The sequence below is a fragment of the Fusarium mangiferae genome, assembly GCF_900044065.1.
Source record: "Fusarium mangiferae strain MRC7560 genome assembly, contig: FMAN_scaffold007, whole genome shotgun sequence".
In the NCBI taxonomy this organism is placed as follows: Eukaryota; Fungi; Ascomycota; class Sordariomycetes; order Hypocreales; family Nectriaceae; genus Fusarium; species Fusarium mangiferae.
The window spans coordinates 1,791,490-1,809,414 of record NW_024573927.1 but is presented as its reverse complement, the minus strand read 5'-3'; the positions used below and the strand labels follow the sequence as shown (position 1 = coordinate 1,809,414).

The window sequence follows — 17,925 nt, the reverse complement described above, 5'->3', positions numbered from 1 at the left end:
ACGAGTTATGACTGGATCTCTACGCGCTCCGCACAAGTTACACAGCAGCAAAACACAGTCTACCCCTCTTGTCCAAAAACAACAAACTTTAGTATATCTCATTAAATAATTATTTTTGTTTGTCTTTGCCATGGAGCGCTCACAATCTGATACCCTGCCTCTGGCGAATTCCGTTCAAATTCCCCAGCTTGGCTTCGGCGTGTACCTATCCCCACCCGAAGTTTGCACCAAGTCATGCCTCACTGCACTTGACGTTGGGTATCGCCACATCGACACGGCGCAGTACTACGCCAATGAAACAGAGGTTGGACAAGCCGTTCAAAAGTCAAACGTCGATCGGAAAGATGTTTTCTTGACTACCAAGATCCTCGAGGCTGCTGGCTCCGTGGACGCAAGCTACGCGAAATGCATTGAGAGCATTGACAAGCTTGATCCTGAGAGCGGTTACGTCGACCTTTTCCTCATTCACAGTCCCAATAGCGGCGCTGCGAAGAGAAAGGAGATGTGGCAGGCCCTGGAGAGGCTGTATGAGGAGGGAAAGGCCAAGAGCATCGGCGTGAGCAACTTTGGTATCAAGCACATCGAAGAGCTGAAGCAATTCGCCAAAGTTTGGCCTCCTCACGTCAATCAGATCGAGGTACGTTGCCAAATAATGCGTAGCATAAATACTAACAGGTATATCAGCTACATCCCTGGGCGCAGCAGAGAGACGCTGTGAAATACTGCGAAAAGAACAACATCGTAGTAGAAGCCTACGCTCCTCTCGTTCGCAACCAAAAGGCCGATGACAAAACCCTCAAAAGCATTGCCTCAAAGCACAATGTCTCTCCTAGCCAAGTATTAATCCGGTACTGTCTCCAGAAGAACTGGGTTCCGCTTCCAAAGAGCGATACGCCCGAGCGCATCAAAGCTAATGCAGATGTCTTCGGGTTTGATTTGGATGACAAGGATATGAAGGCACTGGATGCTCTGGACGAGGGCGCTGCGGGTGCAATTGTGCAAGCGGTGGATAATTATTGAATGCAGTGCAACTCGGTTTGTGATGAAATTGGTGCGAAGTTTCAGGTGTTGGGTCGCAGTGCAAGGATGTGATAGGGTGGATGTTACACTGAATCTTAACCTGAACTTTAGATCTCGAGATCTGGCTCATCTCTTCTTTGTTGATCTTAGAGATAAACGAGTTCTTAGCTTCTCATAGATCAATGTTTGCTTATACGCGTCATTGACTCAGATTCCTTTCAGGCACAATCTCGATAATCTCATGTCTCACCTTCGGGACCAACGTCGTGGCTTCAACAAAGCCTCACCGATACTTTCTCCAGGTAACACAGCATTCAGCTCATATTTGCTTTTTCGCACTCTAACACGCACTTTCCGACACGGAACCTAAACAAGCGTGAATAAAGCAAGGGATAAAATAATACTAAATAATGACTTCACATATTTAGGTCATGACGTGCACGAATCTCAACCCCTCTTTCTCCCGCCCTATTCATCCAGCCAACGACACTCAACCTCTTCTTCCCCCCCTAATACCACAATTTCCTGCAACACGACAAAAATGGCAGACAACGCAGCCAGGCGCAATGCCTATGCAACCCTCATCACCCGCGACTCGTACCTCCCCGGCGTCATCATCCTCGCCTACACCCTCCAGCGCAACGCCTCAATCTACCCTCTCGTCGTGCTCTACACGCCCAATCTCCCCAAAGATGCGAAGCGCGTTCTTGAGCTTGAGGCGCCAAAATGTAACATGATTTTGCGCGAGTGCGAGCATCTTCTCCCACCCGAAGGCGTGAAGATGACTCTTATCGCTGAGCGGTTTGCGGACACATGGACGAAGCTTCGTGTTTTCGAGCTGTTTGAGTATGATGCTGTCTGTTACCTTGACGCGGACATGGCGGTGCTGGATAACATGGATGTTGTGTTCAGGGTTGAAACGCATTTGCCTGATGATTGGATCGCAGCGAATCACGTTTGTGTCTGTAATCTTGATTCGGACTCTTGGGCGCCTGAGGATTGGAGGGCCGAGAATTGTGCTTACACGCCGCTTCAGCATCCCACAGCGCTTGAGGAGCCTCTGCAACCCACTGAGACGTCACCCTCACCTCACAAGCTTCTCAATGGTGGAATGTTCATCTTTCATCCTTCTGAGGGGCTCTGGGATAGGATGCTGCACGTGTTCAACACGACGCCGCTGCTTTCGTCGTTCATGTTTCCAGATCAGGACTTTCTGGCATTCTTCTTTGAGAATAAGTGGTATGCACTTGGATGGCAGTATAACGCTATCAAGACAATGCGATATTGGCATCCTAACATTTGGCGTGACGAGGAAGTTATCTGCCTGCACTATATCGTCGACAAGCCTTGGGCGAAGCGTGTTGGGTTAGATGGAGTCGCTGGGTATAAGGGCCTTGATGGGGTTACCCATTGCTGGTGGTGGCAGCTGTACCAGTACTGGGAGGATGAGAGGACTTCTGATGGACGTGGTGGAAATGAGGCGATTGCTCTTCTGAAGAAGCTCATTGCACCGGCGGACACGATGGAGGGAGGATTCGGGTATCTGCAGGTGGGATTACCTGTGAGGGCATGAATAAAGGCCATTTTCAGGCGTTAGATACAGAGAGGCGAAAACAAAGAGGTTGGGGCATCTGGGACCTGCATCGGGACTACAGGTAGAGTCTTGCCAGCAATGGGATGGGATTCAGATACATCAACATATGAGAGCAGAATAGCACAACCGAATGAATTTCATCATCATACAAACCTATCTCGAGACAAAGCTTCCCACTTTCAAGAACTAGACTACTCAACCTCCATCCAAGTGGCTTGCAGCTGCATTATCGTTTGCCAATCGCTCATCTTATTCGCGTCCGCCATCCCAGCATGCATGTTGTTCATCATATTCGCCGCCGTCACCCCATGCTCAGTCTCATAGTACCCAACAGAACTATTACCATGCAGGTACCCATCCGTAGTACCACTAATAGCTGCCATGCCATTCATACCTTGGTACATCAAGCTCAGTTGCCCCTGCTGCATAGCTTGCATCTGCTTCATCATCTGCATCTGTTGTATCATCTCGATATGGGGTACGGTCGCGTTGTACACTTGCACACGCCTTGATCCGAATGCCTTGAACTCATCCAGGGCCTTCTGTGACTCGGGTGATCCAGGAGACCCGGCGGCACAAGCTGCGAGCCACATGTTGCGCATTCTTGGAGACCATAGCTGACATATCAAGGTACGTTCGTCGTAAACCTCCTTGACGGGAACGGAATCTCCCAAGGGGGTATCGGCCACAAAATTCAACCAGCAGTCCTGACAGGCCAGAGCTTCCGGGTGTCCCCACCATTTACTCTTCCCTCTGTTCTTGATCCCTGGACATGGCGGCACTCCAGCCCATTTCTTGATGTAGTCAGAGTAGAGACTGAAAACACCTTTGTCAAGGGCTTCAGCGAACTTGGTGATGAAACTTCCCCATCGCGGAGTACCAGGACAAAAGTTGCAAATGATGTCGACAGTCTGGTCACGCTGGGCAGGCTCGAAGAATTTCTCGAGGCCAGACGTCTCCACGATTCCCTTATAACAAGCCTCACAGACATCATAGTCGGCGCATCCTCCAACAACAGTCCACCAATTGCCTCGCACGATGCCGTGAATTGTGCATGGGACAAGATCCGCGATCGCATTGGCGGCATTCCAGAAAACATCGAAGTCTCGGCGGTAGATGGCTGCTTCGAGTGCGATACTCATGCTAACAGCTGTATCAGTGAGCTTGCACTTCCATCTCTGACCAATCGACTCGACGAAGGCATCAAAACCTTCTGCACGGATGTGACGTTCGAATTCATTGCCGAATGGCGTTAGTGCAAGTTTATCCAGATAACATGCCTCGCAGATAGTCATGTCCTTGATCTTGCGACGCGGTAGCATCCAATGCCCACTGTTGGACTCTTCATCTCTACCTTCACACAGTGGAAGTTGAACTCGGACCTTTGCGGCCTCGACAAAGCCGTTCCAGTGATTTTGCTTTGCCATCTTGACTGCTGTTTTGGCGATGTAAGGTATGCACAAATCACACATCCACTTTTCATCTTGTCCTTGCTGGCGGTAAGGTTGGAAGCGAGATTCAAAGGCAGTGCCCACGACGTGATCCTCGTAGCAGGCATCGCACGATATGAATCCATCAATCTCGTCGTTGACCAGACCCCACCACTTGACCCCGTCCGCACCAGTCGTCCATACCCTGCCCTTACATGGCTTGAGGGTCAGGCTCTTCTCCATCCATGCCTGTAGAGGTCTGACGTCGTTGTTCTGGAGAGCCTGTGGCCAGAGTACCTCTCGTGCGCGAGGAGACCAGAAGCCGCACTTGGATTCTGTGCCCTCAGGCGAATGGTACCTCTCGAAGTGACCAGCGAGATGAGTGCTCTGAACATAGTCGGTATAGCACCTCGTGCAAATGAGATACTGTGGCACAGCAATAAAACGATACCAATCAAGCGAGTAGCTTACGGTTCTGTCTTCGGGACAGTATGGGAGAACGTCGCTGGACATACCAGTAGCTTGGCAGGGAGGCGGTCCCCGGGGCCCATCTTGTCGTGCGGCCCGGTCAGTATTGGATGCTGTTGGAGGGTGGCCACTATTTAGGACGTTCAGATTGCTCATTTGAGCAGACAGAGAAGCCACGGGATCTTGTTGGTAGCCATAAGCAGCGGGTTGGCTGTGTCCATAGTTCGTATTCGCCGGTGGCGGCTGGGAGTTTGGCGCCTCGGGAACAGGCTGGTACGGCTGGAACTGTTGACCCGGTACTGCCGGCGGGGGGGTTGGTTGTCCCTGGTTGATCGCGCCAGCTGGAGGCGGAAGATTAGGAGGCAACGTGTAATGCTGAGAAGTCGGAGGGATGGTAGCTGGGCCTTCGTGATGTTGCAAGTATTGTGACGGTGGAGCATGCTGTTCGACTGGTGGACTGTACGGTTGGAACTGGTTTGGCGCTGAGGCAGCGACAGGGTTTACATCATGCTGCGGTCGTTGCAGAGGTGGTGGAAGCGGGTAGCTGTGAGCCTGGCCTGGGGGGGCAATCGGTTGGCCAGGTGGACCTCCAGTCTGAGAGACTTGCGCCTGGTTCAGTGTATAATACTGTCCCTGTGGTACAGAAACGCCCTGAAAATGTGCCTGCTCATGTTGAGTTGCTGCCGCTGGACTAACGATCTGCTGCGCTGGTGGGCTCTGGTGTTGCTGGTGAGGTGACTGCGTTGCAGGAGGACCTTGTGGATGGCTCATGGGAGCACTCTGAACTAGCGGGGCAGGCACTGTATGCGTGGTCGGTGACACCCTCGAAGCGGCCATCGGGTCGTAAGGAGCAGGCACCTGCTGTTGCGGGTACCCTTGGGGAGGGGGGCTCTGATAGAGCTGCTGAGGTGGGATGACCTGTTGCGTGTTGTACGTAGCACTAGCTGGTACAGCTTGATACGGCGATACTTGACCAGCTTGTTGGGTCACTGTTGGGTCTTGAGGATTGGTTGTACCAGTTTGCTGGTGATACTGTGGCTGTTGCTGTAGAGCAGGAGAGCCATGGCTGGGAGGACCAACTGGGGGGTCGGATTGAGGAGCTGTCTGTGGTGGAGGCGGAGGCGATGACAATGTCGGATTGTACGAAGTACTTACATTGCCATGTTGTGCCCATGATCCCTGTTGTTGAAGCTGAGGAGGAGCACTCTGGTGCTGTTGATGCGGCGAAAGTGCTTGAGGAGGGTTCTGGCCGTACCCAGGTGAGGCGGCAGGGCCCGCTCCTTGTGGAAAAGATTGATGAGCAGGCGGCGCAGGTGTAGTCTGATACGGATTTGACTGCTGATGGTGCAAAACGGGCTGGGGATATGGCGAGACACCGGGTGGTGATTGAACCAGCGGCTGGGACACCGTGCCCTGTACGCTTGGGTGAACATTCGCCTGCGAAGGCTGGAATCCCGCACTGGGATGTTGAGCAGCCTCCAAGCGCTCTTGCCAGCTCAGGTGAGGTGGTTGACCAGGCGCACTTGGTTGTTGAGATGGCGATGTCGCTGGCCCTGCTTGGTGCTGAGACGGAGGGTAGCCTGGAGTAGCAGGCGGGACGCTCTGCTGCGGTGTCGGCGGTGCCTGATTGGCATAAGGCTGCTGGGGCGGAGTTTGGCCATACCCTTGCGGGAATGAGTTTGTTGGGCTCAAAGGCGTTTGCGTAGGATGCTGGGCAGGATTGTATGTCGGCTTCGGCGCCTCGCCAGTGTATGAGGTCCCAGAGCTTGCGGGGGCACCGGAAGGTGCGGAAGCGGGGTACTTTGACTTGATGTTGCTGGCAAGATTTCCAAGAATTCCCTTTCCTGATTTGAACAAGGATTGAGCAGTTGATTGCAGCTGGGCTTGAGTAGAGGGTCGAGTTGCAAATTGAGCGGCTTGTTGCTGGTACTGCTGCTGGTGCTGGGCAGGTGTTGGTGGGGCCGCGACACCGTAGGTCGTTGTCTGGTAGCTGGGCTGCGTGCCCGGCGTCTGTTGCTGAGAATATTGACCTTGCGGCGATTGAGCATGCTGAGCCTGGGGTGATTGCGCGGGCTGGTTCACTTGGTAGTGGCCCGGCGGAGGAGGTGACTGATAATGGTGCTGCTGGGCTGGTGTGTACTGCTGAGGCACGCCTTGCGGTGACTGCGCATACTGTGCTGGAGGCGGCTGCGGGGTTTGGTAGGCCTGCTGCGCGTTGCCTGGATGAGGCGATTGATAATTCGGTTGCTGGCCATGAACATATTGATGAGGCGGAGGTGAAGAGTATTGTTGAAGGTGAGGGGATTGAGCGTACTGCTGTGTTGGTGGTGGGGGACCTTGGTTAGGCACTCCCGGCCCAGGCGGCACCTGGTAACCGTTGTAGGGCGGGCCACTCGCCATCTTGATATCACAATCCTCAAAAAGCGCTTCGATAACTCTTATCACGCTACTACAGACACTTTCTCAATTTATTCATAGAATCGCCAAGCTTGGCTTTTTTGATGGGACAGATCACAGTTAAATATGGCTCCTCACGGGGAGAGTCCAGACCGGTCCACGCATTCAGCTGAAGCATTAGTCTCACATTCACGAGGCACAAAATACCACCAAAGAACGCCTTGTGAGCCCAAAGGCCTACGCTTAGTGGCGCTTGAGTGTTATTTTTGTAACAGCCCACCCTCGCTATGGTTACTCTAAAAAGTGCCAGCCGCATCAAGCAAAATTATGCTTAACCTGTCGGGTCAAAACAAGGTATCGCCAACACTCAGGTGATGCCTAAATAGAAGGGTATCAATTGCTCTATCAGTTCTTTCTATCGCGTTTCCGTGTTACACAAGAAATGCGCGGTTTAAAGGCTCACTGTGAGCTACATAGAATATCCAGTGATACAAACAAGCACCAAACATTGCATCCCCAAACCTCCAATTTCGTCCGGATGGTCAAATTCGCCGTAAATGCCGCGGTAAGATGGCTGATCTCCAGACATAAATCAAGCTTGAGGGTTAGCGTCCCCGAGTAGCATAGAAATTGGGATTCTCCCAGTCGAACGGTCTCTTTGGCCAACCGCACTGTTGCATGTTGCGATTGGTCCTTGTTCAGCTCGGCCATGGTGATTTGGGGTTTGTGTAACAGTGTTTTGTTGTGTTTTCTCAGGGCCATCTCGTTTATTCGCTATTGACTTGTCAATGTGGGCTTTTGCTTTTTCGGTCTCAGGAAGATATTGACGTGGTCCAGGAGGCAGATTCCGTGGGGTGCTGGTCGTGTTCCGACTCTTGAGAGCCTGAGGAGTCTCTTCGTCTGAATCATTCCCAGTGAGATCAATCACTTCAGGCAATGACTCTCCATGACGTTCTGGTCCGTTTATTGCCGCAAATCCCCGTGGTCTCGTACGCTGTCGAAGAACCCCCTTCGTGATCAAAAGTTCTCGCACATCACGCGCAAAATGGCTCGAGACACCAACCACCCAGAAGAGCTCGCCTTGCTCGTTCTTTTCCGTCTCCAACTTATAGTACATGTTTCCATATTCGTTCGTCAGTACATTGTAGAGCTTACTAAGAGACGTGATCTCTCTGCAAGGTATGCGTGTGCGGAAGTCAGACATTTTCGGATTGCAGTTGAGGAACATGCGCCATGCTTGAGTCCAGTGACCGGGCCTGAGGACTTTATATAGGAAACCATTTTCACTGATTCAATACACATGTACGTGGTGGTCTGTGATTAACGACTGAATGCAGCTTCTGAGTGAATGACTGTGTTGTCGCAACTCTGATCTGGTATTGTGAGATTTACCAGACGTTTCATGCATCCCACGCGGCAGTTTCGAGTATCACAGGTAATTTATATAATGACTGAAGGGCAGCAGACCGGAGCCTTTCGTGTTCATCTCATCTTGGTGCACTATCTGTCGGACCAAAGGTCCTATCTTAGTCTAAGTTATGCCTAAACTCTTGTGTGTTATGGAATAAGTTTAGACTATACTCTTAGACGAAGCTTGAAGTACTCACAGATGGGACATGCTCATCAGCAAGTTCGCCGAAGCTTTTGAAATCGTAGTAGGTGGTAGAACACATTATCATCTTTGGTCTGTCCCAACTCCAAACCTTCCTTCAATGGTCTCAACTGCCTCCGGTGGGAGAGAGAAGGCAGGCTCGACGGCTGCCTCACTTGCCGTCGATGTTGCACTTGCCCTTTCGACATCGTCACTGCCTTCCGCTTTGGCGTTTGTTATTCGAGTCACCTGCCGAGGCGATGAGACGAATACTTCTCTTCTTTAAACAACATCTCATCAAGAATCAAGAATCAAGAATCAAGAATCAAGAATCAAGAATCAAGAATCAAGAGCTTCTATTCTTTTCAAGCACCGCTATTGCAATCACATCAAACTTTATCATCACGACATGTCGTCTATTGTTCCATACGTCAATATCTACGAAGGCTTCTACCACGAGGCCTTCGCGCTTTATCAAGCTAATAAATTATGGACCCCGGAACTATACGCCGACGGCGAGATATTCGGAGAGCTCGCCCTGATGCCTTTAGATGCATTGCCACCCGCTACTTCTGTTACAAATAATTCGTCAAGTCAAAATATCACACCGCCGTCCGATGCCACGACCGCAGTCGAAGATGCAGCAGCTGCCACGGCGAACGACTACGGTCCCACATACATTTTCAGCGAATATGCATATCGAATTGAACACGGCTTCAATCGTGGGATCAAGTTGCAAGTACCCATGCCTCAGACTGGCCTGACGCTACTCCGTGACCACAAGACTCGTTCAACAGCAACCAAGCTTATCGTGCTGGTCGAAGTGCAAACTTACACCAAGTGGAGCTATGGATGGAATGTCACGTTTTCCGCCCGAAATCCATTCAGAGAATTCAACCGTGGCGGAGAATTCGAATCCGACAATGGCCGGCGCGCCGAAGTATGTGTGCATGCGTTTTGTGCAGCAATCGACTCGATCGTCGACTTCATCAACGATAACCGGTATCCGAAGCCCCAAATCTCGAATTTCTACGTGCGCGTCCCTCAGTTTGCGGATTCCAGGTATGCACTCCGCCGGCTTTTGCCCGAGGTGGAGCAAGGGGGTACATGTCTAGATGGTTTGCCGAGTTGGGTTCAACAGATGCATGTTGCACTTTCGCATACCGTCGTTCAGCTGCGAAAGCTAAGGGCACAAGGAGTTAATGTTAGGGTGTGGCAGAGCAGCAAGAGGCAGAGTAAATCAGTACCTTATCCTAGGCAATAGGCAGGAGTGGAAAGTATCGTAGGGTTGAAGCTGGGCATTAATAGACTGGTCTCGCGACTTTTATTCACTTTATAAAAAATCTCTCCCCTCAGAAGAGAAAGCCCATCTTATCAAAAGTACTAAGAACCTATATAAACTTAGTAAAGGGTCATAAAGAACACTAAGGACTTACATAACGTGTGTGAGGCGCGTGATGTGAACCATCAGCTGTAAGGTCTATCAACTGACTTACATAAGTTTAGTAAAGGTTCACTAAAATCTTCTAAACTTTCCAAGATTTTCGAAGTAAACCACATGATGGGCCTGTTTACTCGCAATCACAGCGACGCACGCACGTCTAGCCGGGCAGGGAATAGATCCAGCAGCTAACAAATCGCACATGAAATGACATTTCTGTATGTCTATATGTACACGTATATGGGTATAATGATTATAAGAAACAGTATTAATAAAAGGCGATTCTCATCTCTTCATCGCGTATGTATGATTCGACTCCTCAACCTCCTGAACGACATCATTCCGCACATAAATCCCCGCCATATCCTGCTCCCTCGAATGAAGCGACTCAGTAGTTCGACTTGAGATGAAAGTCCGAGGTCCCTCCTTTCCATCGACAATCTCAAACTCTCCATGGATCCCTTGTTCGGGGTCTGCAAGTTGATGAGTGGAGCTTGTCTCGTCTTCTTCTTTGTCCTTGTTGGTACGGTTGATGGTAGTGAGACGGATACCATGAGTAGTGCGGCTGATGGGGTGGCTACTTCCAGCAGAGCTGAGGAATCTCTTGGGAAGAATCTTGGTGAAGATTGGGCGGAGGAGAGGGAAGCATCCGGAGACGATGGCCACGTTGATCTCGACACCTCCCCACATGTCGTTTGTGGCGACGTCGCGGGGCATTTGTCTTGATGCGGGATCATATTGGAGGGCGGTGACGATGACGAAGACGGATGCAAGACAAACACTTTCTTTGTTAGTATAATACTGTGACATGATGGTGGAAAACTTACATGAAACCCAGGGCAAACAGGGCAGTGATGGCAATCTTTTGTCCCAGACGAAGTCGCAACTTAAACACTTCAATCACTGGAAGCGCCAAGATCACAACATCCAGAATAAAGTGAGTAAGACATGTCGCAAAGAAGAATTGTGAGTCGTTGATCTTGCAGACAGCGTTCTCAATCGACTTGTCCCAGTAAGCTTGAACTGGTATGCAATGGAAGATGACCATGAATGTACGGAGGATGAGCCAGGCGCCGCTGATGCCAAGCATAACCTGGATTGGGATTCGAATAGCTGATTGTTTGAAGATACGCCAGTAGAAGAGAAGAATAGACAGCTTTGATAGACCGATCGAGTATGAGTAGGTGAGGGAGATGAGGAACTGCATCAGTCGCGCGTGGAGGTTGATCTCTTCGTATCGTTCATCACTGACGGAGTCGGGAATAGTTGTGCCAAGGTACCATGTCAAGGCCCCTACATCAGTCAGCCTCTGTTCATATCATCAGAGCAAAGGGTAGTCTCACAGTATATCATCACAACATTGTATCCAATACCAACAACCTACAAACATTAAGCAACATCCCCAAAGGCTTCACAAACGATACTTACAAAGGCACCGACACACAAGTAGTCATCATACCACCAGGGAACCTTTGTCATGCGCCTCGCAAAGACACGCGCAATCAGCGCCAGCAAGGCCGATACCCACGTGATGACCATGGCACTGATGATATCCGACTTGAGGCTCATGACGGGCTATGATCCTGCGCTCCCGCAGGCTTGTCAAAACTAAACAGAACTTTGGACGAACTTTTGTTTTAGTTAAGTTAAGAAAAGCAACGCAAGGTGCAGGAGGAGTACACACACACGCCAGGCACGGATGTCCGTGGGAGTGATCTGCATTTGAAGAATGTCCCTTTCCACATGGTGCCTTGGCTGGTGAGGATCCTTGACGCTTATCTGTATGGGTCTAATCCGGGGAGAGAAAGGCGTTGGCTGAGGCTCTGGGGTAAAAGGGGACTGGACTTGGCTTCCAGAACAACTGACTCGTTGGCTACACCACCAGCTTTCTCGGCGGGTATGCTAACCGGAGTGCCATTGTGTGACTGACTGGACCAAGTCTAGCGTTAACTACAGGACAGTGGACCGGCGGAAATCGTCCGGGGGGGATGTTGGCAGGGCTGATCATCTCTGGGTCCCTGAGTGATTATGTCTGTTTAGGGAATATTCCCCTTGACGATCATCAATGACGTGACGTTAATTGAGTTAGGCTAACTGAGCAGACTGGCAAACGAATGGGAGACGATAATTGTTTGTCGGATACTCGGCCCTTTAGAACATGACTGGTTGATGAATTCACTGCAGACCTTCCAGAATCAGAAAAATGGCGTCGATAGCTGTCGCATTGATCAACAGCTTCATAATCGGCGTCTCACTGACCATTTCAGCAGGTGGGATAACGACGCCGTTGATTGCTCATACGAGGATTATTCTAGAAAAGGAAGCTCTGGAGAGGAAAATCACTCAACCCGCCCTTGGAGAACAAGATGGCCTCAGCTTCGACACTGGCTAGACTGGTAAGCCAGTGATGTACAGGGGCATCTGACCAACCCGGCCCGTAAGGTCGGTCCCGATTTTTCGGTTGTTCTAGCAGAAACTCTGTGAAATTTAATCCGACGCGCTGAAACAGCATCTCACCTATCACCATCACTGCACCACGCCCTATCATCCATCGTGGCGCCACGTCTGCTTGTAGTGCGTCAATATTTAGCGCGCTGGGACCAGTGGCTGATCCCTAGGCTTTACCACCTACTGCTTCTGGAGTTAGTGCGTACCCTGGACAGGCATTAACCAACAGCCTCTGTCTTATCTTTTTTGTGATCTTGACCGTTTTCTGTTGTAATGTCATGATTTATTTCCGGCTAACGCACGCCATCGCTCTCGCTCTCTCCGCGGTATGGCACTATGAACTGCACTGCTCACGACTATTGAGACTCTGGGTTGCATTCCAGCCCTGTAGGAATCAGGCTAATGATTGACCTTGCATAACAGCGTTACAGTCGCTTCGAGCTGAGCATGCCAAGTTTACTCCATAGATTGAGTTGTGTAGCACCAACCTTTGCATCGCCTAGAGCGCTGAAAGCTGAACCCTGCAGCATGAGATTGGGGAACCTGGATTATCGTCCCACTTCCCCTGGACCAAACAGATGAAAAATGATTCTAGACTCTCGTTTATCGTCCTGTCAAATTTGACCAAAAGATGATCTTCCTAGTTTCTGGAATATTTATGACATGATAGTTTCTCCAATGTATTGAAAATGGTAAAGCATGCGAGGCGAGGTTACTTGCACATGATAGATTCCAGCGGAGCAAGGGCACAGATGACAGATTTCAGCGGAGTAGAACCCCAGACCCATAGAAAGATAACGATGGAGATGGGGACACTTCCACTTCCCCTCGTCCGTAGTGGACCATGTCGTAAGTGTTGCTTGGCATGTTCCACGTCTGCATCCAGAAACTCGTCTGTCGAAAATGAAGTCAAGACGATGCTTGATCTACCAGTCAAACCACTCATATTCGTTACTCAGCAGATTAGTTGGTGAATCAATGAACCGGTGTTACAAATGGTCAGTATCCTTTCCCTCTTCGCTCTAGAGCGTCTTGTCATCAACGCTTGGACCGTGATAAGGGCGTCGATCCCTATCGCAAGCGCGTCATGAACATTGTCAATCAGACACAATCAGCATCTTTATTGACTCCTGTCGGCCCGAACCATATCTGATACATGAGCCCACAGTCCGAGCAATCTCATTCTCTCCATCTTATCGCCCAATCCCCCTTTGCAAAGCTCGGTTCCACGATTTTCCCTGCCATCACTGCCTCACAGAGACGCTTCTCGCCTTCGTCGCTGACAGTGAACCCAAAAATAACACCGCGTCGGGCGGCGCACTTTGTCATTTCCCGTTCCTTCGCGCGTTTCTGGCCCTGTCTTCGCTTCTCGAGCATCGCGTCTGTTTCGTGGATTCGCTCTGCTCGGCCTTTTTCGCCGCCGACACTGCCGTTGACTTCGGAGACGGATTGAGGTGGGCGGATGCGAGTTCCGCTGCGGACTGACATGCGGGCGAGAACGTCGCCGTCGATGCGATTGTCGTCTTTGATGTTGCCTGAGAGATCCATATCTTCTGATGATCGCGGCTCCGATGGCGCTTGCGCTTGCGTTTGTTCGCTTCCATCCGCGTCCTCCTCGTCGCTGTGATGTTCTTCAATATCTCCCTCCATTGACGTTCGGTTCGGTCCAAAGACCAGTTCCTCTGCTGCGCTGCAGGGCACCAAGATCCGATTGTCGCCTTTGCTGTTCTTCCCTTTCTTATGCTTGCCACCTTTTGCCTGCTTCTTTACCTCATCTGCGGTGCTCTCTTCGGCCGTCAATAATTTGACAAAGGCTTTCTCCAGCTCACGGTCCAGCTTTCCGGGCTTCTGTGTGCGACATCGGCTCGAGCAGTACTTGGCTGGCGTATTGGTATTTGCTGTCGCAGTAGTTCGTCTCGTGCTAATCACTCTGCCGCATGAATGGCAATACGGAGTCGCTTCGCCTCCGGGTAACAAGTAGAAGGGTGCTGGTGTTGCTTGTGATTTGGAGGGTCGACTCCAGCTGTCCATCCAACTCATCTTGACAGGCTCCGATGACCTTCGTTGTAGGTGGTGCTGCGTAGAGAAATGTCTGCAGTTTTGTCTGAACGCGTAAAGTGTTACTGGGTGTAGTCTTTGAACGTGTTTCACGCAAATCATGTCGCTCCAAGATTTGCTAGGATGAAAATGCAGTTCGGGTTGAGCGATGGATATGGTGGTGATGATGTCATTGTCGTCATCGAGCGCTGCGAAACGATCCAAGTCAATCAACATTTATTGGCATTACGACACAGCGATACTAGTTTCTGCCGTGAAAGAATCACTACCGATTGCGGTAAGACATTTGATATTATTGGAAATCTCTGTACAAAATATTATCTTGAGCTCTCATTCAAGTCTAGGGTAATCCAGCACTAATCTTTGACAGCATTTTCAGCTCAAATATTCAGCTCTGTCTAATTTAAATTTACACCTAGATATATCTAGATTCTTAAGTATAAGTGTCTCGACTAGTGGAAAGTTTTACGTTGGCATCTTTCGACAGGGTTTCTATTGCTTTCTGATGATTGGAGTGCAACGCAAAATGATGACGAAGCTTCAAGCTGCCCGTCAGATAAGAACTTGCTGGTATCTGGATATGACCAACGAAAAGATGAAGATAGATTAGTTGGAAGAACAATCATTCAATCCTGGTTAAAAATGTTTTTTCTGACAATTACAGTGAAGCTAAACAAATGTCACTAAATGAGGTATAAGAGATGTTGGATTGAGATAAAAGGCGCCTTTGGGTAAGATGCAGAAAAATGAAGTTAAAAGATTAAATGCAATCCCTATGCCAAAAGATGTAAAAAGAAAATAGAATAACAGAAATACACCGAGAAATGAGATTGAACGACACTTTACTGTGTAACGACAAGAGTACTCGCAACACTTGGTACACCTGCCGAGTTGATAACGAACAACATCCAGTACCCAGGCAAAGCAATACCAGAGTCGCTTGGAACCTGGAACGAATAGCTGTTCCCACTTCCAGCCCTTCTCAGACTCAAAGGAATACGACGCTGGTCAGTGTTTACTGTATGTGTTGATGTACCGTATCGGATCAACGAAGCCTGCTTGATGCTGATATCTGTCGAGATTGTGATCTTGCCACCGACCTTGACACTCTTAGCAGAGACTTTGGTGATCTTGGGACGTGTTGCAAGTTTTCCACTAGAATCGTACAGATTGTTTGGTGTATAGATCTGGGCATCGAAATGGTTGGTGTCGCAATCGCCGCAAAGACCACCACCACCATTGAAAACTCTGCCGTCGGGAAGTAATAAGGAAATACTGTGGTAGACTCGGACGATGGAGTTTGGTTGCTGTTTGTAGAAAGTGTCATCGTTGGGGACATAGAGCTCTGGTGTAAGCTGGGGAGTGGAGTCGGCGAAAGGAATGCCACGCTGTTGACCACCAGTGATGAATACGTTTCCGTCGGGGAGAATGACAGAAGTGTGAAAGGTTCGTGGGTAATACAGGCCATTACTAGCAAATACTGTCTTGGGTGTGCTTCCGGGCTCGCCGATTGTTATGATGTGAGCGTTGGTCGTGGCATCAGAGTCTTGATAGCTTGGGGAACCGCCAAATGTAAGGATCTTTCCTTTGACTGCATCATACATAACAGCGTTTCCGCACATAGCATCTGGATCAGTGCCGCGGCTAGACTGGCGCTTGCCTGCTGACTTTGTATTGCCGTTTCCACTGGTATAATACCAGTTCATAGCAGTGCTAGGTCCGGCTTGAAATACAGAACCCTTCTTCCAGCCGAAGAGCCATCCGTGGTTATCCGAACGATAGAGGCCTTGTTGATCGGCAGTCAACATTGGCTTAACCAAAGCTCCAGGAAGTGACGTCCATGTTTTCGAAGATGGGTCATAGACTTCGCCATTCTTCTCAAAAATACCACCGCTCCATGACCCGCCGATAGTAAATACGCGACCATTCGATAGAGTTGCTGATGACTGGTATCCACGGGCTACCTTCATATCAGGGCCTGGGATCCAGCTATCACTAGAGGAGTCATAGAGACTTGTTTTCTCAGCGTTATTTCCACCAGTGACAACAACCTGCCCGTTTCCATCCATAGAGATACCAGGGCAAAACATATCGTGCTTGGTGACAGTCACTGTGCGTTGAGAAATCACACCCGTAGAAGGATCCCAAGTCGAGGTCAAGGTTACGCCACCAGGGGAGCCTCCGAACGCATCGTTGCGGTAGGAGGACCAAACCAGAACCTTTCCAGATGTTGGCTCAACAGCAGCAGCTACTGGAACAATAGGGAAGTCCAGTGTCGGGCCCCAGCGTCCAAGGCCGGGTTGAGGGCTGGCATAAGAAGCTGCCTTGAAGACGTTGATCTCGGCGATACTGGTCCAAGGCTGGTCGTTTGCTTCAGTGACAGCGACAAGACGGACGTAACGAGCAGGACGGGTCTCAAAGTTAGAGTATTTCTCAGTGTTGTCAGCGAACCAAGTTCCAGTCGCGACAGCGTCGCCCCAGTTCTTCCCATCTGTGCTGAGAAAGACGTTGTGACGGCCGATCCAGCCGTGATCACTACCGTCCTGTCGAGGAAGAACAGACAAACCGTTCACATTCTGAGAAGAGCCCATGTCAATGGTGATGGTATGAGGAGGCTTTGGGTCATTGGTGCCTCCAGCGGCCCAATTAGTATGCCAGAAGGTGTTGCTGTCACCATCAATGGCCTTGGAACACTCATCTCCCTCATGCTGGCTATCGCAGGTGACTTTCCATTTGTCGCGATTGATAGCAGTGCCGATGGGAGCTGAGGCTCTAAGACTCAAGAATTGCAAGGATCCTTCGGGGGTCTCAGCTTTTGAAGCCGGCTGGGTGATAGCGACAGCGCTAGCGCTCCCAAGATACAAAGCAAGTGTCCAAAAGGACTTCATTGTAGCGAAAGGAATAGAAAAGAACGATAATTGTAAGGTGTGGAGAAGAAGAAAGGTGGATGAATGGAATGGACTGGACTGGAAGCATCAGCAATTTGATCGAAGGACATCATGTTATTTATTGATTACTCTTCTGGTACAAGTTTGTTCTAGCAGAACTGACATCAGACGCACAGCCGAGCCGGTAGATCCATCGCACCGCAGGCATCACACCTACCGTACCGTGCTTTCAGCTCACATGGTTCAGTTCAGCTGGGCGGATCGAGGCAACTACATTCAATATCGGGTTTACGAAGCCAGTCCTTCAATTGGCCAGCAAAGTTCAAAGTATACTAAGAAAAGAAAAGGGTCTCCTCGTATTGGCTTACAGGTTGGTTACACAACAGAATGAGGCCCACCTGGGCCTGTTTTGTTTCAGGTCAGGTCAAATGCTGCACAGCGTCTGAGCGCATAAACTTCAACCTATTGAGTTAGAGTGGTAAGAGAAAACAAGACTAAAACTCGACGGGAAGATCGACGGATGAGATTTTGGCTCCACGATGTTTAATTAGTTCAAGCCACAACGGCCATTTCCCCTGACTTGTTGCATA

At 50.0% G+C, this 17,925-nt stretch overlaps 8 protein-coding genes across 8 annotated transcripts; 3 read left to right on the top strand and 5 right to left on the bottom strand.

The window, feature by feature from the left end:
- Nucleotides 1-130: 130 nt before the first annotated feature.
- On the top strand, nucleotides 131-1,020 carry FMAN_13782 (uncharacterized protein; the record flags this gene model as incomplete). The annotated part of the gene is made up of 2 exons (XM_041833294.1): nucleotides 131-637; nucleotides 685-1,020. 2 exons carry the CDS (start codon nucleotides 131-133, stop codon nucleotides 1,018-1,020), a joined length of 843 nt encoding a protein of 280 aa, XP_041683672.1.
- A 541-nt stretch (nucleotides 1,021-1,561) lies between these two features.
- FMAN_13781 (uncharacterized protein) lies at nucleotides 1,562-2,593 on the top strand (the record flags this gene model as incomplete). The annotated part of the gene is made up of 1 exon (XM_041833293.1): nucleotides 1,562-2,593. The coding sequence occupies one exon, from the start codon at nucleotides 1,562-1,564 to the stop codon at nucleotides 2,591-2,593; it is 1,032 nt and encodes a 343-aa protein (XP_041683671.1).
- Nucleotides 2,594-2,805: 212 nt separating this feature from the next.
- Nucleotides 2,806-6,912, bottom strand: FMAN_13780 (uncharacterized protein; the record flags this gene model as incomplete). The annotated part of the gene is made up of 1 exon (XM_041833292.1): nucleotides 2,806-6,912. The coding sequence occupies one exon, from the start codon at nucleotides 6,910-6,912 to the stop codon at nucleotides 2,806-2,808; it is 4,107 nt and encodes a 1,368-aa protein (XP_041683670.1).
- A 589-nt stretch (nucleotides 6,913-7,501) lies between these two features.
- On the bottom strand, nucleotides 7,502-8,113 carry FMAN_13779 (uncharacterized protein; the record flags this gene model as incomplete). Its single annotated transcript, XM_041833291.1, has 1 exon — nucleotides 7,502-8,113. One exon carries the CDS (start codon nucleotides 8,111-8,113, stop codon nucleotides 7,502-7,504), a length of 612 nt encoding a protein of 203 aa, XP_041683669.1.
- Nucleotides 8,114-8,909: 796 nt separating this feature from the next.
- Nucleotides 8,910-9,764, top strand: FMAN_16140 (uncharacterized protein; the record flags this gene model as incomplete). The annotated part of the gene is made up of 1 exon (XM_041833290.1): nucleotides 8,910-9,764. One exon carries the CDS (start codon nucleotides 8,910-8,912, stop codon nucleotides 9,762-9,764), a length of 855 nt encoding a protein of 284 aa, XP_041683668.1.
- Nucleotides 9,765-10,226: 462 nt separating this feature from the next.
- FMAN_13778 (uncharacterized protein) lies at nucleotides 10,227-11,510 on the bottom strand (the record flags this gene model as incomplete). Its single annotated transcript, XM_041833289.1, has 4 exons — nucleotides 10,227-10,722; nucleotides 10,769-11,234; nucleotides 11,285-11,321; nucleotides 11,370-11,510. 4 exons carry the CDS (start codon nucleotides 11,508-11,510, stop codon nucleotides 10,227-10,229), a joined length of 1,140 nt encoding a protein of 379 aa, XP_041683667.1.
- A 2,058-nt stretch (nucleotides 11,511-13,568) lies between these two features.
- FMAN_13777 (uncharacterized protein) lies at nucleotides 13,569-14,429 on the bottom strand (the record flags this gene model as incomplete). The annotated part of the gene is made up of 1 exon (XM_041833288.1): nucleotides 13,569-14,429. The coding sequence occupies one exon, from the start codon at nucleotides 14,427-14,429 to the stop codon at nucleotides 13,569-13,571; it is 861 nt and encodes a 286-aa protein (XP_041683666.1).
- Nucleotides 14,430-15,289: 860 nt separating this feature from the next.
- Nucleotides 15,290-17,335, bottom strand: FMAN_13776 (galactose oxidase precursor; the record flags this gene model as incomplete). The annotated part of the gene is made up of 1 exon (XM_041833287.1): nucleotides 15,290-17,335. One exon carries the CDS (start codon nucleotides 17,333-17,335, stop codon nucleotides 15,290-15,292), a length of 2,046 nt encoding a protein of 681 aa, XP_041683665.1.
- Nucleotides 17,336-17,925: the final 590 nt, after the last annotated feature.